This window comes from Dendrobates tinctorius, unplaced genomic scaffold (assembly GCF_039654945.1).
Source record: "Dendrobates tinctorius isolate UK_male_01 unplaced genomic scaffold, ASM3965494v1 ptg000232l, whole genome shotgun sequence".
NCBI classification, from domain to species: Eukaryota; Metazoa; Chordata; class Amphibia; order Anura; family Dendrobatidae; genus Dendrobates; species Dendrobates tinctorius.
The window spans coordinates 20,525,891-20,552,072 of NW_027361899.1; the positions used below are offsets into that span (position 1 = coordinate 20,525,891).

The following is a 26,182-nucleotide window of genomic DNA, read 5'->3' on the forward strand; positions in this document are numbered from 1 at the left end:
AGCTCCTCCCGGGGACTGGAGCCTAAGACTCATTTCTGTATCCACCTAGTCTCATCGAAACCAGGTTAGGCTAGACCAGAAACAATAATTATCTGCGTAATGATTATTTAGAACATGTGAGATCAATAGCAATTTGCTATTTGGGATAATCAGTAATTTGGAAAGAACCCATGATGTAATGCAATGAGACAGCTCGATTTTTGCTATAAAATGTACACTTCTGGAGATAAATCAGAAATCATTTGAGAGACAATTGCTTGCATTTGTCCCAATTTCTCCAGCTGTAAGACCCCACATTCAATCTGAAAGCAGACAATTAAGATGACAACACATGCATTCTGTGTGCCATAACTATCTACTGACCCAGACAGGGCACAAGTGTCAGTCTGGTATACGGTCTCTCTTGTGCAGCATGTGTCCGGTACTCAAGTCACGTTGGGCACAGCACCCGATTCTCTGGCAGGCACTGGTCACACACTGGATGTCCCGCTCTCCCTGGTCCCCACTGATGGCGGCAGGTGACGGTGGACGCTGGTCCGCGTGTTACTGCTCCGTGTGCAGGGCCCTGCATGGCTCCACACTCTCTGGCACAGCTTTACACGCCTCTGCACCCTCTGGCTTGGCTTCACACGGCTCTGCACTCTCTGGCTCGGCTTCACATGGCTCTGCACTCTCTGGCTCGGCTTCACACGGCTCTGCACAGCAGTCTCTGCCTATTTCTCACTCATCGGGTGCAGTACTGCCTGTCACTGCCCCGGAAGTCTCTTGGGGGGAAGGCAGGGCGTGTCACTCACCGTTATCCCGGCTGCTCTCAGTGCAGCCCTCTGAACTCAAGTCTGCCGGCGCCAGGCTCTGCAGCTTCACGTGCTTTTCCCTTTTATCCTGCGGACGCTGCGCATTCTTTTCAGCTTTCCCCACCCTCCTGTCACTCCAGGAAGCCCAGTCTCCTTCAAGCTTCCTCCAGACTTCTGGAGAAGCTCCGCCTCCCTAATCCTTCCTCCCGTGGACAGAGGATGCAGCCTCTCAAGTTTTGGACCCAGCATGCAGGTACCTGTGGACCGGTCCACCTCCCTAGAGTCTTCTATATCCTCTGTGTTACATTATCGTTTGCTGGCTGCAGAATGAATTAACTGAGAATCTATGAGTGAGCTTGTTCTGATGGGAGAATTTATAACCCTTATCTCTCTTCTATTTAGCTCCTCTGTCCTGGCTTATCGCTGTAAAGTTCAACTCAACATTCGTGTTGTCATTTATCAGCTGAAAGGAGCTCAGAAGGAGGAAGATAAGAGCCATAAAAACTCCTGTCAGTATGAACTCACTGGTGAATTCTCACTTAACTGATTCTGCAGCCACAGAGAGTGAAACAAAGACTATAGAAGGCAAACTGCAAACTTTTTAATGAAAACCAATTGTAAAAAATGCTAATAAAAAATTATTAGCAAAAAAATAAACACATATAACGTAAATTAAGGTGCCCTGGAAGGAGGCGATATTCTTTAAGAATGAAAATTATTGTGAACAAACAGTTACACTTTAAAAAATGAAAAAACTTAAAGGGAATCTGCCAGAGGCAGAATGAATTGGATCCTGGCTACACAATGGCAGCACGGTATATTTTAATCTTAAATGCTGTAGCTCCGGGCAACTTATGTACACACTTGAGAGAGAGCTGTCAATCAACAGGAGAGGGGCGGGGAGCAGCCATCCAGGAACTAGTTAGTTGTCCCTGGCAGCTTTTCAAACACCATAGCCTTTCAGTGTAAAACATACACAGCTGCAATCACACAGCCGCGCTCTGATTCATGCTGCAAATGATTCCGACAATTTATCTAATGACAGGTTCTACAGAACTATCAAAACCATATTCACACCCCGAACACAATGAACGTAGATGAAACGTGTTTAATTATTACTGAAGAGATACATAATTTGCACAAGTCGAGTTGGCTTGATATCGACGCAATTTATTTAATGGTGAATGTGGGCTTGTGATTGCGCATATTTTTTGGTTACAGAATTCTTAAAGGCGTTTCTAACTCCACGGAGCTTACAATCTATTTATATACAGTACAACCAGGTAAAAATATGGCAGCATATAACGTTCCATTGTTTGTGTTACAACATGAGCTGGCCTCCTACTGTAAACACCTTATTCCATAAATATCTTTATACAGAGTCAAAGTTTTATTGTTATTATATCTGAATCACAATTCTTGACTTGAACGACAGATTTATACAGATCTGTCTTCAATATTCTCCTGAGCTCCCCCTAGTGGTAATTGAAAACATCCAACATTTTATAATTTACTTCTTTGGATATTCTTTTTTTTAAATACTATACATTTTTTTAGTACACCCTAAATACTCATTATCAGACTATGCAGATATTATTGAATCATCTGAACCGTTCCTCAGAGTTTGTCACCCAATTAGTAGTTAGCACAGCAATACCATCAGTGCAACAGCTTACATTATCCAAAATAGCCCTATAAAATATTGTTGTATTTATAAAATATTAAACATAATGAGGGTGGGTCATTGCCATCAGTGCCTTCATCTTCTAGACTAGCGTAGCGGACAGCCACTGTAAAATAAAAAAATAATAATAAATCCAAATCAACAAAATGAAAAGTTACGGTAATATAACAACACAAAAATTCTGAACAGGAATTCTCAACCGGAAAAGTGATCACTTATGCACAGGATAGCTCACTGGTGGTCTAATTGTTGGAAACACCATCGCAATGAAAACAGGGTTGCAAAATGCCCCATTAGAATGGAGTTCCATTCATTATGTATGAGACTGTACTTGCCTATGTCCAGCATTCCCATAGGTATATCAGTGTTTGTTGGTGTCCCAGCAGTTAAATCTCTAGCAATTCTAAAGTTAAGGGCATGTCACACTAAGAGATATCGCTAGCAATATCGCTATAACTAGTGACGTTATAGCGATATTGCTAGCGATATCGCTGTGTCTGATACTTACCTACGACCCGCTCCCCCGCTGGTTATCGCTGATCGCGCGAGAACGTCCAGGACGGGCGAGAGGACGCAGGATCGCCTGGTGTGACAGGTAAGTAGCGACCCCCGTCCCCAACGATGTCGCTAGTGAGATCTGCCTGTGTGGCAGCTCACTAGCGACCAGTTAGTGATGTACCAGCGATCCTGACCGGGTCATATCGCTGGTCGGGATCGCTGGTACATCGCTAAGTGTGACAGTACCCTTATCATTTGTCTTGTTGTGAATAACCTTTTACAGAGGTTTCCTAATAATAGCATAGTAGGGAGACCTCCACTGATATCTAGATTTGGGGACTTAAGTCCTGTCTGCTCCAACCAAACTCCTCAGTCCATAGACCTGGGAGAAACAGACAAGTGCTCTGGTTGTCAGTTTCCATCAGTCTCATAGAGCTGGCAAAAACAATCAAGCGTTCAACTTAGAAGTCAATATCAGGTCCATGGAAAGACCATGGAGCTGGCAGAGAAACATGAGTGCTCTAATTAGATGTGTCCCTCAGGCTATGGAGCTGGCAGAAACAGATTAGTGATATGTTTGGCAGTCTCCCTCAGTCCCATAAACTATAAATGTCTCAGCAATGTGTATGCAATCTCGTGGGCGGTGGATTATGCATTGGCCATTTGCTAAATGTTATTTTTGGAAAGCCCATTAAAGTGGTTTCAGGGCATTACTTTTCTTAATAGGAAAACAAATCATCGATGTACCTCCGGTAGGGAAAGTTCAATTCTTCCACGGTTTTCCTTATCCAACAAACTAAACATTTCTGCAAAGAATAATAAAATGTACAAATTAAAAGGGAGCATTTTGAAATTATTTACATCATCCACCAGTTTAACCCATTAGAAACACAGCAACATTTTGTATTTATGACTCACCGCACTTAATTGTTATGGTTGATATAGCTGTGCGATCTTATTACGCAGCACATGATTTCCTTTTTTTCAACCATATTGGCTACACTTTTCTTTTACAGAATTATATTTTTTTTAATAAAAATGCATGTTCTCTCTTTCCATGCCCATCCACTTAGTCTCTTTTAGCTGCAATACTGGTGTTGTACGCAACACTAAATAAATCAGAAATCAATTCTGATCTTTTTTCCCTATCACATGCTGCAGTCTCTCAGACACATTTTACTGTTTTACACTAGATTGTTTTTCTAGTGACTGGGGAGGTTCCTAAACACATGAGCAGAGCCTGATATGAGAAGTGCACTGCAACATTCGGCCATATTTTGCAAGGGGCAGACAAACATTTTAAAGCCATACATGACTTAAGGTGCACCTTACCGGATGGACGCCGTCTAAATAAAATCTGTGCTTATCGGCTCCCAAGATTTATATCCAGTATTGAGTCTATTGAGTATGAGCTGTAGAATTACACTTACTGAATAAGGTTTCCAGACGTATCATGCATGATATGAAAGAGTCAAAGTTGATAGTGAGGTCACTGGAGGTGTAGCGGTGGGCAATGCTATGCTGGATAGTACTGTTCAGGCTAAAACCTGAGAAGATAAACATAAGGTACTGTAGATAGAGAGTCATATACACCTATCTAGTAATAGGAAAACCAAAATTACATTTTTTTTATCTTTTACCTATAAACATTGATTAACTTCAATGTCTGAAGTCCCAACACCTGAACTTATACTATAAGGTCTCTCTCTACTTAAAGGGCAAAAATGGTGATGGGTACATGTAGCGGCCACTACACAAGGAATGTAGCACCACATCTGGCCATTCAAAGGACTGGGACCATTATATCTACTATCGTCACTTGCTCCACACTGTGTCTCCCAAACAGGTCACATTTATTTAACCAGTGTCATCAAGGGTTATGTAAATGGTCATCTACTGGTCTTATAAAGTCAGATTAAAATCTAATATATAAAGCTGAATGTGTGTGTGTGTGTGTATATATGTGTGTATGTCCGGGATTGGCATCCGCACCGTCGCAGCTACAGCCATAAAATTTGGCACAGTCACACGTCTGGACCCCGAGAGCGTCACAGGCTATGTTGTGAGGCGAAATTTTAACCCCGCGCGTTCCAATTCACCAAACAATTTTACCCCTATCTACATCATGGGGAAAAAGTGAAAGGAAAAGTGTTGGATGGAAATTGACAGCTGCCAGATGTGAACAAGGGGGACTTAAGGAATGAGAGTGATGGCGTCAAAGAGTATATACCGTACAGTTGCTAAGGTGGGGCCCTGACATGGGATACTCACCACACACGGGGATATGAACACACACACAAAATGCGCCACACACTACCACGTGCATCACCACATCTACCACCCTCAGCACACATTTCACCACACATACCACCAACCTCGCCACATAAAAGTCGAAACACAAAAGTCGCCACTCAAAACTCGCCACGCTGTCCCAGAGGTGTTTAAAAGCTGAAAAATGAGCTGTGATTGGTCGCTATCAGCAACAGTTTTCTTTGTAGACAGTTGTGGTAACTGAGGCCGATTATTCTTATCATTTCTATGGTGTTCTTGTCCTTCTGTAAAGCTGGAAATAACACAATTTATTACCGTGCCAAAACAGACCACCCTCTGACACAGACTGCAGGGGGAGCCCAGTATCACACAGGATAGGATTAGACACACGGCTCAGCAGTCAGTATCACACAGGATAGGATTAGATACACGGCTCAGCAGCCAGTATCACACAGGATAGGATTAGATACACAGCTCAGCAGTCAGTATCACACAGGATAGGATTAGATACACGGCTCAGCAGTCAGTATCACACAGGACAGGATTAGATACACAGCTCAGCAGTCAGTATCACACAGGATAGGATTAGATACACGGCTCAACAGTCAGTATCACACAGGATAGGATTAGATACACAGCTCAGCAGGCAGTATCACACAGGATAGGATTAGCTACACGGCTCAGCAGACAGTATCACACAGAATAGGATTAGATACACGGCTCAACAGTCAGTATCACACAGGATAGGATTAGCTACACGGCTCAGCAGACAGTATCACACAGAATAGGATTAGATACACGGCTCAACAGTCAGTATCACACAGGATAGGATTAGCTACACGGCTCAGCAGACAGTATCACACAGAATAGGATTAGATACACGGCTCAACAGTCAGTATCACACAGGATAGGATTAGATACACGGCTCAGCAGACAGTATCACACAGGATAGGATTAGATACACGGCTGAGCAGTCAGTATCACACAGGAGAGGATTAGGTACACAGCTTAGCAGACATTATCACACAGGATAGGATTAGATAAACGGCTCAGCAGACAGTATCACAGAGGATAGGATTAGATACATGGCTGAGCAGTCAGTAACACAGGATAGGATTAGATACATGGCTGAGCAGTCAGTAACACAGGATAGGATTAGATACACAGCTCAGCAGTCAGTATCACACAGGAGAGGATTAGGTACACAGCTTAGCAGACATTATCACACAGGATAGGGTTAGATACACAGCTCAGAAACAGGATGTGCCAAAGGAGTGGGCATTTTCATTCCAAGAATTCCACTCATTCCATCTGATTTGTTTTTTGATTTTAAACGCCTCCAGTTTCCAGTTCAACTGCTATTTGCAATGTCCATTAACAATGCTCAGGGACAGTCCTTGAAAGTAGTAGGGATTGATTTGCAATCTCCATGCTTTTCTCATGGTGAACTTTACGTGATCTGTTCAAGAGTTGGAACTGCCAAAAATCTGTTCATCTTTGCGCCGAAAGGAAAAACCAAACATGTTGTTTATCAAAAGGCTCTTGAATGAGTTGTAAATAAAATACTATCAATACTTGGGTAATCATTTAGTTAATTTGTGTTGCAAATCTGTAGTGTTGAATATATGATGTGAAATGTTTTTATGTGCAATATAATTATAATTTGTTATAACTAACCACAGTTGGTTACTATGCCCGGGCAACGCCGGGCTCTTCAGCTAGTATGTACAAGGGGCGCCTGAAAACTTCGAGGCCCACCCATGAAATCTTTTTTGCATGGTCTTGTTTTGCAATGCAGTATGTTATTTAGTTAGTTGAATGGTCTCATGAGCAATCTGGATTTATTTAGTTTTTTTTGTTTCCGTTACAGCATTTTATAGTTGGGTCGCAAGGCTGAAATATGGAAATGGAGAAGTTGGTAAAGTTCACACATCGGCTGCTGCAATTCACTCCTGTGGTTTCCAACTGCTTCAGCACCCACCCTATTCCCCTGATTTGGCTCCCTCGGACTATCACCTATTCCCACAGATGAAAAAGCACCTTGGTGGAAGGTGGAATTGCAGCCATTGCAACAGCCGATGTGTGAACTTTGCCAACTACTCCATTTCCATATTTCAGCCTTGCGACCCAACTATAAAATGCTGTAACGGAAACAAAAAAAATCAAAATAAATCCAGATTGCTCATGAGACCATTCAACTAACTAAATAACATATTGCATTGCAAAACAAGACCATGCAAAAAAGATTTCATGGGTGCGCCTCGAAGTTTTCAGGCGCCCCTCGTATATATATTTAGTAGAGAAAAAAAAAAATCACCTGCATCCTGTAATGCGGTCCTCATTTCATGGGCATCCATTGTTCCTGATTTATCATTATCAGCTTTTACAAAAATTTCCTATTGGATACAGAAAATTAAATTAAAGAGCTTCACCTTCCTTAATACCTCACAGACATATATTGATAAGCCCAACCCGTTTAAAGTCTAATTTACGGGATATTTAGGAGTTCCGGCTAATGCATGAGACATCATGGGTCATTATTTAGTGACTTAAAGGTGTTTTCTCTGCGTGACACTATGACAACCCCCTTTAATAGATTAAATAATTAATAATTTTGTTAACCCGCCGGATCAGTTTATCAGGGTGGATCTGGCTGAAGAAACCCATGGCAATAACATCTGAAAACTCTTGAAGGATAAACATAGAGTCATTAAAAAAAATGCCTGTCTGTAATACATGTATATGCTAGGTTTGCCCAATGGTTCTAGTACTGGTTGACTCATCCATGTAGATGTGTAGTTCGCATGTAGCTGCAGGATCGGGGCAATGGCACCTAAAGCATAATTTACGTTGAGGAATTGGCCGTACCATGTATTTCTGTATCTTCATCCACAGAGTTTTGAATTCTACAAGATTGAGAGTTCCGGTTCCATCCATCTGGTCAAGTTTTAGTTAAGAACACAATTTATAAATGCAATTTATTTTTATATTGAAGATAAATAAATAATACCGTCACATTGAAAGGGAATGAATACTTATAGCGGGTGAAATAAATATCGAACACGTCACCAATTTTCTAAGTAAATATATTTCTAAAGGTGCTATTGACATTAAATTCTCACCAGAATGTCGGTAACGACCCATATAAATCGACACAGGCAAAGAAAATCAAACCACAGATGTTCGGAAATTAAAATATGTGTAAATGAGAGATGACACAGGGAAAAAGGTATTGAACACTGTGGAGACACGGGGGGTCAGTGGGTGATCTAGTCCACCAGCCTAAACCGCATGGACCATTGATTATCCCACCAAACGCCAGCTCTCCTTTTACCATGGGCATAATGCTACTCAGACAACAAAAGGTGTGACAATACTTTATTGAACCACAATATAAGCAAATAGCATATAGAACAGTCCCATCAAAATAGCCAAGATTGTGCACAGTACAGTCTTACCCATTCGCTGACTCATCGTTATAAGAGCAGATGTGACTTCAGAGCTTCCAGAGCCGACTACCCCACCTGTGGGATGCACACAGAGAGGAGATAAGGACAAGCTTAGGAAGATGACAGGCCACTGAGGTACAAGGCCACAACCTGGCTTCTCCTAACATCTCCCTGGAGCCAGGCACCCGGCGGGTACCATTCTTATCCCACACAAATGTATCCATGGGGCTCAGGCAACCGGTGGGTCCAAATCATGACTACCCCAACCGTATCTCCATGGTTTCACAAAGCTCAATGAAGCAGATCTGTATTCTTCCAGCCGGGGCCGTGGTCCCCTAAGCTGGCATCCTGTTATGATTGAGTCACCGAGGAGGGAGGAAAAAACAAAACACAAGCTCAGCCCAGAAAATCAGAGAGGTTGGAAACTAGCGGATTGCAGACCCCTAATCCTATCACACAACTAGCAGTAGCCGTGGAATGTTCCTACGGTGATCCTAGACACCTCGTCACAGCCGGAGATCTAAATAAGCCTAAAGAGAGAAAAGGGAAAAACTGACTGCCCCAGAGCAGACCCCAAAGCAATAGGCAGCCCCCAACATATAATGACGGTGAAGCAAGATGAAAACACTAACACAGATAGAAAAATAGGTTGAGCAAACGATGGGGCCCAAGCTAACTAAAAAGGACAGGACAGAAAAGCTGCTGTCTGCAATCCGAGAAAACCCTGCTAAAAATATTACCAACACAACTGATAAGCAAAAAGAACCCTGAAGTCACTAGACTTCAAACCCTATATCAGCACTCAGAATATTCTGAAGGCAGAGCAAAAGAGAACACTGATCAAGTAATAAGAATCCAGTACACCCCCAGCCGGGGATGGCTGAACTCCAAAAAACAAGGTAAACAAAACCAAAACTAATAAGTTCAAAAGCAGAGCAAAAACTTATCTTTGGGAAGCAGGAATCAGACTGGTCTCCAAGAATCCAGCAGAGAAATCACCAGCCACTCAGAAGGGCGTCGGCTGCCTTATATCCAGTCTGAAGTGTTTGTTACCCAGTCACAATCCACCAGATCAGGTGTTTGGTTTCTTTCATCCAAATCAGCCTCACTACCTTCCTTCACCAGAAGAGGGAGATCCTCGGACACATAAGGTGAATGGACAGATGAGCTCACCAGGCCGATCAGGATGAGCCCGATGAAAAGCACGCACCAATCTTTTGGCATGAATATCAGAGGCAGAGACCCAGGAATTATCCTCCTGACCATAACCCTTCCACTTAACCACATACTGGAGTCTCCGTCTAGCCAGATGGGAATCCAGTATCTTCTCTACCTCATATTCCATGTTACTTTCAACCAACACAGGGTCAGGAGGTGCCGCCATAGGAACCACTGGTTCAACAAACCTCTTCAACAAGGACTTATGAAACACATTATGAATCTTTAATGTGACAGGAAGAGCCAACCGAAAAGAGACCGGCTTAATAATCTCCAAAATCTTGTAAGGTCCAATAAATCTAGGTTTAAACTTTGGAGAAGCCACCTTCATAGAGATATTCTTTGATGACAACCAGACCATATCACCCACCTTAAACCGGGGACCAATGGTCCTATGCCGGTTAGAAAAACGCTGGGCCTTTTCCTGTGAAAGAGACAACTTATCCACCACTTGGTCCCAAATCTGCTGCATTCTTTGCACCACAGTGTCAACCCCTGGACAGGCAGAAGACTCCACCTGCCCTGATGAAAATCGAGGATGAAACCCAAAGTTACAGAAAAAGGGTGACATCAAAGTGGCAGAACTAGCTCTATTATTTAAAGCAAATTCGGCCAAGGGTAAAAATGAGACCCAATCATCCTGATCAGCAGACATAAAACATCTCAAATAAGTCTCCAAAGTCTGGTTTGTTCTCTCCGTCTGCCCACATCATAGTTGCGTTCCGAAGGAGAGAACTTTCGGGAAAAGAAGGCACAGGGGTTCATTTTAGATGTTACAGGAACCTTTTGGGACAAAACAGCTCCTGCACCAGTCTCAAGCATCCACCTCCACCTGAAATGGAAGTGAGACATCGGGTTGTCGCAAAACCGGAGAAGAAGTGAACCTCCACTTCAGCTCCTGAAAAGCAGAAACAGCCTCTGGAAACCAATTCAGCAAATCAGCGCCCTTCTTAGTCAAATCAGTCAATGGTTTAGCAATAACAGAAAAATTGGCTATAAACTTACGATAAAAATTAGCAAACCCCAAAAACTTCTGGAGAGCCTTCAAAGAAGTGGGCTGAATCCAATCATAAATGGCCTGTACCTTGGCCAGGTCCATTTCAATAGTTGACGGAGACAAAATAAATCCCAAAAATGAAATCCTCTGTACACCAAAAAGACATTTCGATCCCTTAACATACAGGGAGTTTTCCCTCAAAATCCGGAACACAGTCCGAACATGTTCCACATGAGAGTCCCAATCCCTGGAAAAGATCAAAATATCATCCAAATAGATGATCAGAAACTTTATCCACAAAGTCCCGGAAAATATCATTCATGAAGCACTGGAAGACAGAAGGGGCGTTAGTGAGCCCAAAAGGCATCACCAGGTACTCAAAATGTCCCTCCGGAGTATTAAACGCTGTCTTCCATTCATCCCCATGCCTAATGCGAATAAGATTATACGCCCCCTGAGGTCAAGCTTGGTAAACCAGCAAGCACCTTTAACTCTAGAAAATAGGTCAGAAATCAGGGGTAATGGATACTGATATTTAACAGTAATTTTGTTAAGGGAGCGATAGTCAATACAAGGCCTTAATGAACCATCCTTCTTGGCCACAAAAAAAAAAACAGCACCCAAGGGTGAAGAGGATAGTCTAATATGACCCTTCTCCAACGACTCCTTAATATAAAAACGCATAGCCTCATGTTCGGGTACAGATAACTTAAAAAGTCGACCCTTGGGAAATTTACACCCCGGACTCAGCTCAATTGCACAGTCATAACTCCTATGAGGAGGCAAAGACGCAGACTTACTCTCACTAAACACATCATAAAAATCAGCCAAATAGTCAGGAACCTCATGCGACTGGGGAGAGGTGGAGAAAACAGGAGTGTCACTACGAGCACAACGACAACCCCAACTCACCACAGACACAGATTTCCAATCCAAAACTGGATTTTGGATTTGCAACCAGGGGAACCCCAGAACGATGTTATCATGCAAATTATGCAACACCAAAAATCTGCAATTTTCTTGATGGTCTGGGGCGACCCGCATTACCACCTGGGTCCAAAACTGAGGTTTATTCTTCGCCAACGGAGTAGCATCAATACCCCTCAAAGGAATAGGCGTTCGCAGGGGTGTCATAGGGAAACCACAACATTTAGCAAAATCCAAATCCATTAGGTTCAAGGCTGCTCCTGAATCCACAAAGGCTTTAGCGGAAAATGTGGACAGGGAGCAGATCAGAGTAATTGCCAGAAGAAACTTAGGTTGTACACCACCTACAGCAAATGTGTGTGCAAAACGTCTCTCTCGTTTAGGGCAGACAGGAATAATATGAGAGGCATCTCCACAGAAAAAACACAGCTTATTACGTCTTCTAAACTCCTGACGTTGCGCCCTAGACAAAACTCTATCACATTGTATAGGTTCAGACATTTGTTCAACAGGTGGCAGCATTTCCTGTGTAATTTTACGTTCACGTAAACGCCGATCAACCTGAATGGCTAATGACATAGAATCGTCAAGACCAGAGGGAACAGGAAATCCCACCATAGTATCTTTTATGGTTTCTGACAGACCCTTCTGAAAGAGAGCTGCCAAGGCACCATCATTCCAAGTGGTGAGGACCGCCCACTTTCGGAATTTTTGACAGTACAGTTCTGCAGAATCTTGACCCTGGCTCAATGCCAACAGGGTCTTTTCAGCTTGATCAATCACATTAGGTTCATCATACAACAACCCCAAGGCCTGAAAAAATGCATCCACATTTGTTAGAATAGGATCATCTGGTACTAAAGAAAACGCCCAATCCTGGGGATCGCCGAGCAGTAAGGAGATGACAATTTTAACCTGCTGCGCACAGTTCCCCAATGAGTTAGGCTTCAAGGCAAGAAATAATTTACAATTATTCTTAAAATTCAAAAATTTAGACTGATCCCCAAAAAACATCAGGAGTGGGGATTTTTGGTTCAGCAGTGTGTGAATGAGCAAGATAGGCGGAAATTCCTCGCACTTCAGCAGCAAGCTGCTCCACACGATCCGACAATTGCTTAAATTCCATCAGAAAAAAAAAAAAATATTCCTCCTGCGGCCTTAGAGAAAAAGAGGAAAAAATATACACAAAAAAAAAAAAAATTCTGACACTCTTTTTTTTTTTCCCTAACAATTCCTTCCTGCTTTTGAGTACCCTAGAATCTGCGGTATGGCTGGTGATTGTGTTATGATTGAGTCACCGAGGAGGAAAAAACAAAACACAAGCTCAGCCCAGAAAATCAGAGAGGTTGGAAACTAGCGGATTGCAGACCCCTAATCCTATCACACAACTAGCAGTAGCCGTGGAGTGTTCCTACGGTGATCCTAGACACCTCGTCACAGCCGGAGATCTAAATAAGCCTAAAGAGAGAAAAGGGAAAAACTGACTGCCCCAGAGCAGACCCCAAAGCAATAGGCAGCCCCCAACATATAATGACGGTGAAGCAAGATGAAAACACTAACACAGATAGAAAGATAGGTTGAGCAAACGATGAGGCCCAAGCTAACTAAAAAGGACAGGACAGAAAAGCTGCTGTCTGCAATCCGAGAAAACCCTGCTAAAAATATTACCAACACAACTGATAAGCAAAAAGGACCCTGAAGTCACTAGACTTCAAACCCTATATCAGCACTCAGAATATTCTGAAGGCAGAGCAAAAGAGAACACTGATCAAGTAATAAGAATCCAGTACACCCTCAGCCGGGGATGGCTGAACTCCAAAAAACAAGGTAAACAAAACCAAAACTAATAAGTTCAATAGCAGAGCAAAGCTTATCTTTGGGAAGCAGGAATCAGACTGGTCTCCAAGAATCCAGCAGAGAAATCACCAGCCACTCAGAAGGGCGTCGGCTGCCATATATCCAGTCTGAAGTTCCTGTTACCCAGTCACAATCCACCAGATCAGGTGTTTGGTTTCTTTCATCCAAATCAGCCTCACTACCTTCCTTCACCAGAAGAGGGAGATCCTCGGACACAAAATGTGAATGAACAGATGAGCTCACAATAGCATCCTGTAGAATGACAAAACTGTGTCCCTCGTGATGGAGCCATGACTTCTTGGCTGCTGTCCTGTAGACAGACTCTGGTTCTTTGGATGTATCTCTGTATTTAGAGGTATATCTATCCTTTTTATAGTTAACAACTGTACCTCATCCAGCACTCACAGGTAAAGGGGAAGAATGGTGATAAGACCAACTCACATTGCTTGATTATGTAATCTATTTGTCTAGTTTTTCCTCCTCTGTTTTGCAAGTCAACCAACTAGCTGGACTGGACAATGTGTAATTAACATATCATCAAACATCATTGCTCAATGACACTGAATGAAAGAAGAGTCAACATTTCAGATTCTTGGCCAACTGAAGAAAAAAAACCGCATAAATTCAAAAGTCAACAAATAGATAACAGTCTATTTGTTATGAATGGGAAACCAAGGAGGAAAAAAAGAGAACAAGCTAAGTCTCAGAAAACCAGAGAAGTTGGTATCTATGCAGATTGCAGATCCCTGATCTTAACCGCAACACTAGCAGCAGTCGTGGAGCGTTCCTACGTTGGTCCTAGACGCCTCGTCACAACCGGAGAACTACATAAGCCTAAAGCAGGAAAAGAGGAAAACTAACTGCCCCAGAGTAGACCCCAAAGGAAAGACAGCCCCCCACATGTATTGACGGTGAAACAAGATGAAAATACAAACAAAGGCAGGAAAATAGGCTGAGAAAACGATGGGGCCCGGCTAACTAAAAAGGACAGAGAAGGAAAGACACTGTGTGCAATCTGCCAAAAAAAACCTACAAAAATATTGTCCAACACTTCTGATAGCAAAATTAACCCTGAAGTCACCAGACTTCTAAACCTATATCAGCACTCTGAAATATTCTGAGATAGAGCAAAAAAGAGGCCAATCTAATAAGGGACAAAAAGCAGATTGGCAAATACTGATCAATAGGAGTGGAATATCAGCATAGCCCCAGCAGAGGCAGGCTGACCACACAAAAAACTGAATTGACCAACAAGCGCAAGTGTGAACAATAGCAAAAAACAAACTTAACTTGAGAAGACTGGAAGAGAGATGAAGTCCAGGACCTGAGAAGCAGGCTGGATCACCAGCACCCAGATAGGGCGTCGGCTGTCTTATATCCAGTCTGATACTCCAGAGATCCAATCGTTATCTTCCTCATCAGGTGGCAGATCACTACCACTTAAACCAACCGCACTACCTCCTGTCACCACCAGAGGGAGAACGGAAGGGGAACTCCCAACTGGTTGAGCAGAAAATGAGTTCATGACACTATTCCTCCTGGCTTGCTGAAAATAGACATCTGGTTAATTAAGATAAAATGCTGCGTCGTCACAAACACTCTTAAGGGCCTGTCACACTAAGCGATATCACTAGCAATATTGCTGTAACGTCACTAGTTTTTGTGACGTAGCAGCAATATTACTAGTGATATCGCTATGTCTGATACTTACCTCCGACCGGCAACCCCGCTGATCGAGCGATTACGTCCTGGATAGTTTCTCGTCGTCAGCTTCCTGCTGGGCTTCCTGTGGCGCTAGCGAGCGACGCGTGGACGCGGGCGGGAAGACGTCAGGATCGCCTCATCTGACTGGTAAGTAGCGACCCCCGACCCCTGCTATGTCGCTGGTGAGATCTGCCTGTGTGGCAGCTCACTAGCGACCACTTAGCGATGCACCAGCGATCCTGACCGCGTCATATCGCTGGTCGGGATCACTGGTGCATCACTAAGTGTGACAGTACCTTTACTGAAATTTAATAAATACTTCATACAAAAGTCTTTTTTGGTGATGACAGTTTCAAGACGGCTCCTGTATGGAGAAACTAGTTGCAGGCATTGCTCAGATGTGATTTTGGCCCATTCCTCCACACAAACACTCACATCCTGAAGGTCCCATGTGCTCCTCCTATGAACTCTGAGCTCTAGTTCTCTCCATAGATTTTCTGCTGGATTCAGGTTTGGTGATCGGCTGGGCCATTCTAGTAGCTTTATTTTCTTTCTGTGAAACCAATTGATAATTTTCTTGGCTTTGTGTTTGGGATCATTGTCTTGCTGAAACGTCCAACCTTTTTTTTTTATCTTCATTATCCTCGTAGATGGCAACAGATTTTTATCATGAATATCTGAGTATATTTGCCCATTCATCCTTTCATCAATCATATGATGTTTTCCAGCACCGTATGCTGAAAAACAGCACAACAACATGATGTTCCCACCGCTAAAGTTCACTGTTAGTATGGTGTTTATGGGGTGATATCGATGCAGTGCTTTTTGGCCTCCAAGCATGTTGTGTATTAGGGCCTCCAAAGAGTTCATTTTGGTCTCATCTGATCATACTACTTCTGCCAGTATGTCACAGGCTTGTCTAAATGTTGTTAGGAAAAACTTGAACATACTTTTTGCTAAACAATGGAGCTTTCCGTGGTGAGCGTGCATACAGGACATGGAGGTTGAGTGCATTGCTTATTGTTTTGTTTTTTTAAACAATTGTACCTGCTGATTCCAGTTCTTTCTGTAGCTCTCCGCAGGTGGTCCTTGGCTCTTGGATAACTCTTCTGATAATTATTTTCTCTCTTCTGTCAGCACCTGGTCGCATATGGTTGTCTCCTCACTCTCCCCAAACAGATGATGTAAAAAAAGTCACTGTGGGATCAAACTACACAGGTTTTTGTTTATAGTCTGTAACCATGGAAGCTCATGAGTCAGCAGTAGAAGAGGGTCAGCATTAGAATATTTTTTTCCCTAAAGACAGGGCAAAAATCCAGAACTGATGCACTAATAAGTTCTGCTGTCCCGTAAAGGATACATCCATGAGGGAGATCATCTCTCTGCATGTAGCCAGGGTAAACCCAGTGGATTTCAAGTCTGTTCCTTTAAAGCAAAAAAAAAATCATTTTAGTGTATTAAAGAACACTTGGTAACACTCCCAAACAATGACTGAGATTCACCCCCATCCCCACCTTAAATAAAATGATCTATAAACCCTCCTCTTATTTTCAGTGACGGGCGTTGCACTTACTCTTGGACAAAAGTCGGTTCAGTATAGCCTGAATATCCTTCGCTGTGACTTCACCTTTCTGCAACAAAAAACAAGAATTAGTAAATTGTGCATAAGAAAATGTAAACTCTTAAAGGGCGGGTGAGCCTAATATCAGCTGCTTAGATTGCTGCCCTATTATTAAGGGATTTTCTTACCTCTCCCGACAGTTTCTGGAAGATGTTCTTGAAGTCATTGTCGATGTCCTTATCTGATACTTTAGGCTGAGAACAGAAGAGAAAAAAACTTTTAACTTCATTTCTTAAACTGCGATTTTGGCAAAGTCTCATATACACGAGGGCCTTTATGGCGGCACGTGGCTTCCCTACAGCTCTGAATAGTGGACACATTGGTTATTGGTTGCTTGTTCCGCCACCAGTTTTGCATTCCCTGTCGATTGACAGCATTGACTTCATCAGTTTTTCTACAAACAGTGCTCAGTCCAGGCAAATCAGTACCGTCAATCACCATTGAGAGGGCGGGGTACATGCAAAATCAGTGGGTGGGATCATGCGCTAAGCCTCTTGACCACACCCAGGATGCACCAAGAAGCCTAATTAGCATATTCTATTAATCTTCAACTTCTGTAGAACAGAGACAGGACACTAAAGATGGGATTTGTATAGGATCTTTATCCCCTTTAAGACTTTTTAAATAGTTTATCCTGTTTGCTTGGACTGACAAGCTCCCTTTAAAAAACGCATAAAGCCGCGCCGTAACTCACCTCATAGGGATCAGCTTTTGCCACATCACCAACTTCCCTGGTAGAAGCAAAATAGAAAATAAAATTACAAAAGGTTACAAAATAATTACGCGTGATCAGCCAATATAAGTGTGCGTGGAACAATAGGTGGCGGTCTAATGCGTATGGCCGGCAGGAGGACAAAACGTAGCTGCTGTCTACCAAAAACAGCCCCATATCTATCAACAGGCTGTGCGTGGCACAGAAGTTCAGTCCTACACACTTTATAGGGAGTGTGTCATCAGAAGAAAGGAGCAGATCATTTGGTAGGACCCTGGTCCAGCCGCCACGTCAGGGAGAGAACCTTCTCCCGCACACGGGAATTGCCGACGCCCCTTCAGATTTGTAGGGCTTACTAATCAGGGGAGGGGACGGGGATGCCGGCAGGAGACGGGTCGCAGGCAGATCGCTGAACAAGGGTTTAGTGAAACAATTCGTTCATCTCTAGTGATCAGAAAATGGACGTATTGTTGAAATCAGGTTTTTGGTTTACATGAATTTTTTTTGCTTTATTTTTTGCATTTTTTTCATATCACCGTTTGTATTGAGAAAAAAAAAATCATTTTTGCAATTTTCACGCACACCACTGAGGGTTATTTTAGGCTCAAACTTCCTGTGCTTTCAGGAAGGTTTCAGCATGCTCATTATCATCAGAGGCAGGATTACAATGGGACAAATACCTCTATTCACAGCTGATAACACAGGATCCACCTAGCACAATAGGTGATATCACAGGTTACCTCCTCCTCCTCCAGTACAATGACTGATAAACTCTATATACAGTAGATACCACAGAATCCACCATTCACAATAGGTGATATCACACCTCACCTCCTCCTCCTATACAATGACTGAAGCCACCTCTATATACAGCAGATAACACAGGATCCACCATTCACAATAGATGATATCACAGGTTACCTCCTCCTCCTCCAGTACAATGACTGATAACCTCTATATACAGTAGATACCACAGAATCTGCCATTCACAATAGGTGATGCCACAGCTCACCTCCTCCAGTACAATGACTGATGCCACCTCTATACATAACTGATAACACAGGATCCACCATTCACAATGTCACAGCTGACACTTGCTTCTCCTCCACCTTTGCACATGCTCATTAGATGCTTCAATACTAAACATCTGGTCTGAGTCAGTCTATTTCTGCTCATGTACGTGTGGATTTTTTGAAAGAACAGGAAATATGAGTTTAGCTCCAGGGGCCAGTGTGAAAATTGCAAGATTTCTATTTTTTTTCTTTAATATATATATTGTGTTATGAAATAATTGTGTTACCTGAGGAAGCTCGATACGATGAGGAAACACAGCCTTGTAACCCGATTTTGTTGATCCAATTAAAGTGGTTATCTATACCCTGGACTGATTCTCTACTTCAGGTGCGCTTTTTTTTTCCTATTTTTTACTATTTCGTTGTTTTTTTAACTACATTCCTATGAGATGGCGGTGCCCTGCCTAATCCCCGTGTGGATGGAAACAGCAGGAGCTGAGACTGTAATGACAAAGCCTTAAAGGGAGTTTCTGGCCTTAGGCTAAAAGTGTGTGTGTGTGGCGCCCCTGAGGGTTCAGTGGCCACAGAGGTACTGCACCTCCTCCTTCAGAAAAGGCACATATGTTGGCGGAGTGTTGGAAAGGAGTACTTCATATTGCCTGGAAGTTGGCTGAGCTCCTGACCCGGAGGACACGGCATGGATGCGGGCACCTGTACCTGCAACAGACTGAGTAAAGCTTTGGAACTACATGCCCTGGTGTCCTCCACTTATTCCTGCGCAAACCTGTCCAGCACTGCTACATCCCTTGCGCCTGACACTACACCATCTAAGTGTCACTTCACCTACACTGCCCTGGGACTACAGCCCTGCCTGTGGAGGGCTATAACATCACTGCTGCACCACGCCATCTGTCCCAGAGGATCTGTCTGCAGCTTCAGCTTGCATCTTTATTGCCAAGCACCACAGGTGGCGTCACGAATCACTTATAAACTTTCACCACCATCAGCACACTGAAACAACCCCTTTTGTAATGGAGCCCCAGGGCCACGGACCGGGTCACTGCTGCCGTGACAACCCCCGTTGAGAAGATCAACCAGCCCGGTACCGAGTACCCCATAGCCCTGGTGAGTGAGGGCGCTCCATGTGCAGTCAGTCTGCAGAATCCTCGCAGTGCGCACATATGAATCGGACGTGGACTGACCCATTTTATTCAATACGTCTGATCGGATGAACAATTTTTGTCTCTTTCTGAACATCTGTAAATAAAAGAAGAATCCCAGCGTGCACAACTTTGGCCCAATTTATGGACCACAATAGCGCAAGTAAATGGCTGGCAGCTCCTGCACTCGTCCGATATTCAAAAAAGCACATGGAGCCAGTAATATCTGCGATGTGCGGACATGACTCCCCCTAGTTTTCATCTCTAGACCCTATGGACAGGTGTCACCCTATTTCTCTTTAACGCAATTGGACTCCTAAGTGATTCCTAATTTATCCATAAAGTTGAAGGACACGTGCAGTCACTATACGTACAGGGATTTGGCGGCTTTCTCCGAAAAGATTCTCAGGCAGAAATCCCCAGGTTTAAATGGCTCGAAGGTGGATGGTACAACCAGATAATCTCCAACCGGTAACTTCATACGTTTCGAAACTTCCCGCATGTTGATGAAAGTGTCGGAGCGCCCGGCTGATGGGGTCTTCTGGAAAAATTCTTTATTGACGTGGACATCTGTTTGGTTTTGTAACTGTATGAGAAAAGACAAAATACGTGACCACTATAGTAATATACTGTGTCTGCAACCACCACTAGGGGGAGCTCCCTGTATACAGAGATACATGATAAGATCCTGTCTGCAGCCTCCACTAGGGGGAGCTCCCTGTATACAGAGATGCATGATTAAATCCTGTCTGCAGTCACCACTAGGGGAAGCTACTTGTATACAGAGATGCATGATAAGATTCTGTCTGCAGCCACCACTAGGGGGACCTCCCTGTATACAGAGATACGTGATAAGATCCTGTCTACAGTCACCACTAGGGGGGGCTCCCTGTATACAGAGATACATGATAAGATTCTGTCTGCAGACACCACTAGGGGGAGCTCCCTGTATACAGAGATACATGATAAGATTCTGTCTGCAGCCACCACTAGGGGGAGCTCCCTGTATACAGAGATACATGATAAGATTCTGTCTGCAGCCAGCACTAGGGGGAGCTCCCTGTATACAGAGATACATGATAAGATCCTTCTGATATACAGCTCTGGCAAAAATTAAGAGACCACCACATCACCAGACTAAGTACCAGAATTCACAGTACCTCTTTGGGAACCTGCAAAACAAAAATGTAATTTTTAGAATTTTTTTTAGTATTAACATTAAATGTAGAAATTATATATATGCATGCAATAATCTTCAATTTTAAAAAATCTCTACAAATTTGCAGTGGTAGAGTCTGTGCAACTCCTTCACATTGCTGATTGTGCTGCTGCTAATGACTCCTACCTTCCTCTATTCAAAGAGATGGGAGGGAAGGTATTTATAGACAGCACATGAAACTATTAGGGGCCCCTTTATTCAGATAGATGAAGGTCCCAATAGTAGGGCCGACACAGCATATCCTGTGGATAAGCCAAAAAATGTACGAGACAACCAACACCTTTAGGCTGTGTGCACACGTAGCGATTTTTAAGCGTTTTTGCCGCGATTTTCGGCGCGAAAACGCTTAAAAATCGTGTACAGAACGCCCCCCATGCATTCCTATGGCACTCCGCACATGCTGTGCTAATGCTGCGCTTTTTTCCGCGGTGGAATCGCATCGCAAAGAATTGCCGCGATTCCGCACCCATAGGAATGCATGAGAATCGCTGACTTCCCGCATGTGGCTATGCCCACCATGCGGGAAGTTAAGCGTCTCATGTGCGGTTGGTACCCACGGTGTGGAGGAGAGGAGACTGTCCTCCAGGCCCTGGGTACCAGACCCCTGTAAAAAAAGAATAAAAAATAAAAAATCGGGGTATATTTACCTTCCGGCGTCCCGCGCTGCATTCCCGGCCTAAGCGTTCCCAGTAATGCCTTGCGGCAAGGTCCTGTGATGACGTAGTCTCGCGTGACTCTAGCGGTCTCGCGAGATCGCTATAGCAACGCGAGACTACGTCATCACAGGTCTCGCAAGGCATTACTGGGAACGCTGAGGCCCGGGATGGCAGCGCGGGACGTCGAAAGGTAAATATACACCGATTTTTTTATTTTTTTTAGCATTTTAACATTCTATCTTTTACTATTGAGGCCGCATAGGCGGCCTCAATAGTAAAAACCTGGTCACACTTGTCAAACACTATTTTTGATGAGTGTGACCAACCTGTCAATCACTTTCCAAGCGATGCTTCAAATCGCTTGGAAAGTGCTTGAATATCGCACACGAAAATCGCAGCAAAATCGCGATCATAATCGCGGTGAAATCGCGCGATTTCTGGGAAGGAGTCCGGTTTTTAGTAAGCGTTTTAAAACGCTACGTGTGCACATAGCCTTATGGTAATCGCTAAAAAATATTTAAAATATTTGTTTCAAGTTAAAGGTGTTTTTAGCCTTTAGGATTTCTACTAATAGCTCTTGGATTGCGGCTTCAAACACAAAGTTTGGGGGGGGGTATGTTCTCTGCTTAGTATTCAACTGAAAAGGACACTTTTAAGAAAGATTTTAAACTCATGTCTGTAAGTCATGCTTAAAGACAATCACCATTTCATGGAACATAACTAATGATGCTGTTTGGCTGATGTACTTGGACATGATCTGTGTCTCAACTGACAGAGGAGCTTTATCGTAACCACACATGCTGGAGATGCTGTAGAAAGGCTCAGTCGCCACAGAGGTACTGCACCTCCTCCTGAGGTGTGGTACCCCACCATTCAGGTAAGGTGGAGACACCTGACCACACTCCAACACCTGCATCCCACACAACATAGTAGTGTAGCAAAGCACCCTTTGGTGGCTCCCTGCTTGGAACACGAAGTGTGCTGGGAGGCGGGTGGAGTTAGTTGGCACTAAATGAGCAGGAAGAGTTTGGGATTTAGTCAGTCTGACAGAGTCAGTGAAAGAGTGAAGATCCCCTGAGTGGGATGGATGAAGGAAGTGCTGCAGCCGACCTCAGTGACCTGGGTCCACTGGCACAGGATAGAGACATTGATGGAAAGCCTGACTCTCTCCATAAGAAGGAAGGATTAATACGGAACGTAAGAAGAGGAGGACTAAGGATTAGGGTTAGAGCAGAACCCTTCCCAAGTTCACAGCGCAAGGCCGGGGTCCGGTCCCCGAGGTTGTACGGATACTAATAGTCCTGCAGCAGACACCGAAGGAATAGAAGTTGTCACCACTTTATTCCCACACAAGACTTGGGGGCACAACAGCAACGATAGTGAGCCGGGACTTGGTAGCAAAGAGTCCCCCGAAGCAGGCTACAGCTGTCTGCCGTACAAGTAGAGTTCATAGGAACATCTGACAGGAGGAACTCCAGTGTAACTCAGTACTGTGAGTACTTCACAAAAAGGGAGACGTTCAGAAAAGGCACATATGTTGGCGGAGTGTTGGAAGGGAGTGCTTTATCTGCTTTATCTTGCCTGAAAGTTGCCTGAAGGTTGGCTGAGCCCCTGACCTGGAGGACACGGTACCGAGGCGGGCACCTGTATGCTCAACAGACTGTGAGTAAAGCTTTGGAACTACATGCCCTGGTGTCCTCCGCTTATTACTACGCCAACCCACTCAGCACTGTTACATCTTGGTGCCGGACACTACACTCTCTCCCTTACCACCTATCTTCTTTATCTACTCTGCCCTGGGACTACAGCCCTACCTGTGGAGGGCTACACCATCATTGCTGCACCACACCATCTGTCCCAGAGGATCTGTCTGCAGCGTCGGCTTCACATCTTCATTGCCGAACACCACAGGTGGCGTCACGAATCATTCACTTATAAACGTTAAACATCATCATCCACTCTATTCCCCTTTTACAATGGACGCCCAGGGCCACGGACCGGGTCACAGCTACCGTGACATCTCTCCCATTGAAACCAGCGGGCCCGGTACCGAGTACCCCACAGCCCTGGCACGGGGCGATCCAACTGTGCATGGAGAAAAAAATATTTTGTGCTCAATCAGTAAAAAGATTTCTTCTCCTGTCACAGCCCTTCTCTGGTAGCTCACCTGTACATGAGCTAACAACACAGCTTCTCTGTCAGTTGAGACACAGGTCTCGGTAGCTGTGTTGCTTCAGACTGTTGCCTGTTATGATACATGAATAGATGGGATGCCATTTAAATTATGTGACAGGGACACTTTATTACATCCTGTAAATTTACCAGATTTTGCTTACCCTGTACAAGGCATAGCCTATAGACAGCAAGTCCTCTCCTAATTTTCGCTGACGCCTCCGATTCTTCTGCATTAGGCCAACAATTACTGTGCAGCAAGGTTCATGTGAAGCTCCATCGTGGTCATCATCTGGTTCTTCCAGCTTAATCCGAAACTGGGGGTTTGTCCAAAATGTGGCTGTATATGAAGAAATTGTGCTTATCAGTACGCTTGCTGTATTAAATAGGTAATCATCCACTCGCATATTATCTCATGTTACTCTGTATTGCAGACTATCTGTATTTTATGCATTGTACAGTTATATATTCTGAAATGCTCCTGTTATTGCATCTTATAGTTTCACCCTTTCCTGACACATCAACAATTAATAAAAGAAGGTTACAACTTTAAAGCCTTTTTTTCTTAAAGAAGACGGGTGGGTTAGCTACATGTCTCACTACACACCGTGCTAACATGAATGAGGACAGCACACACTATTGTGGGGAAGGTGACTTGACGGACAGACTTGACTGGAAGTATGAGGGACCGGTTTGTGCACTAGAGACGGACACTGACAGGATAGAAGGGTGACAGCTGGGAAAGGTGGATAGGAGAGTGCAGTACCTAGAAATGACCATAAGATGGCAGGGGGGAGTAGCTTAGGACTTAACATCAGCTTACGGCTTGAGAAATGCTTAGTCATGGGGGGCGGGGAGATAGCAACCCAGGAGGGGAATTCCCGGTGTGAGAGAGGATAAATAGAACTGGTTAGGGTTCCGGACAGGCTAGTCCCGGGAGGAGCTCGGTAGAAGACGGTGAAGAGAGAAGAGCTCGACCAGAGGACAGACAGCAAAGAGACAGGGGTGTGGCCCTGACCCGACGGAGCGCAGGACAGACGAGGCCCCGGGGGTACCGATTGGACGACGACCTCGGGCAGGTGAAGCACTGGCGATAGATTGGTCTAGGACAGCCCCAGCGAAAGATCCGCCAGGGACGTTACTTCGACTGGAGCAAAGGTGCAGGTACCCGGGCCTGGAGACAGAGAACTGTAAAGAGGCTGCGGTGCGTGGTTGTGGTCGTCAGGAGGACGACAAGTAAATCTGCAACTGTTACAACTGAAATCTGTCTCCGCCTCGTCCTTGCATCGCCTGGTGTCTGCGTCATGCGGACAGGGTAAGCAGTGGTGCACCCCCCAATCCCGGCCCCTACCACACTATGATAAATATGGTATATTTTTAGAATGTCTAAATTTTTACTGCACTCACTATTCTGCTGGTGGAGTCACTGTGTACATACATTACATTACTGATCCTGAGTTCCATCCTGTATTATACTCCAGAGCTGCACTCACTATTCTGCTGGTGCAGTCACTGTGTACTTACATAACTGATCCTGAGTTACATCCTGTATTATACTCCAGAGCTGCACTCACTATTCTGCTGGTGCAGTCACTGTGTACATACATTACATTACTGATCCTGAGTTACATCCTGTATTATACCCCAGAGCTGCACTCACTATTCTGCTGGTGCAGTCACTGTGTACATACATTACTGATCCTGAGTTACATTCTGTATTATACTCCAGAGCTGCACACACTATTCTGCTGGTGCAGTCACTGTGTACATACATTACATTAATGATCCTGAGTTACATTCTGTATTATACTCCAGAGCTGCACTCACTATTCTGCTGGTGCAGTCACTGTGTACATACATTACATTACTGATCCTGAGTTACATCCTGTATTATACCCCAGAGCTGCACTCACTTGACGTTGGTATTGTCAAGTTGTTTGCCTGCGGGGAGACCAGGGCATCTCCACATCACGAACCACCCCACCTGTATAAAAAAAACCGTTACGCCGCTCACCAAGACACAGAGACGGGTAATTTCTTTGGAATTTGTATGGCCACAGCAGCCTTTTAGTAAAACAACAAACAATAAACAATATATTATGAATAACATAAATACAATAACTTGAACACTGAGGAGGAGTCCTTGAAGCCACAAGATCTAGGTGAAGTAGCCCGAAATGCTGTGAACAAAACCCATCGTATTGCTCCCAGCCATTACCCCACAGGCTCA

The 26,182-nt window shown here is 44.0% G+C and overlaps 1 protein-coding gene across 1 annotated transcript in view; it reads right to left on the reverse strand.

The window, feature by feature from the left end:
• Nucleotides 1-1,943: 1,943 nt before the first annotated feature.
• LOC141060136 (calpain-8-like) overlaps nt 1,944-26,182 on the reverse strand; it is a 64,933-nt gene continuing 40,694 nt past the window's right edge. Inside the window, exons 10-20 of the mRNA XM_073556419.1 lie at nt 24,117-24,292; nt 20,280-20,491; nt 17,715-17,751; nt 17,149-17,214; nt 16,973-17,030; nt 16,760-16,824; nt 8,116-8,184; nt 7,565-7,643; nt 4,407-4,523; nt 3,724-3,782; nt 1,944-2,584 (exon numbers count right to left, since the gene is read on the reverse strand). Coding sequence (XP_073412520.1) covers nt 2,561-2,584; nt 3,724-3,782; nt 4,407-4,523; nt 7,565-7,643; nt 8,116-8,184; nt 16,760-16,824; nt 16,973-17,030; nt 17,149-17,214; nt 17,715-17,751; nt 20,280-20,491; nt 24,117-24,292 — 962 coding nt within the window. The 3' untranslated portion in view covers nt 1,944-2,560. The remainder of the gene's footprint in view (nt 2,585-3,723; nt 3,783-4,406; nt 4,524-7,564; nt 7,644-8,115; nt 8,185-16,759; nt 16,825-16,972; nt 17,031-17,148; nt 17,215-17,714; nt 17,752-20,279; nt 20,492-24,116; nt 24,293-26,182) is intronic.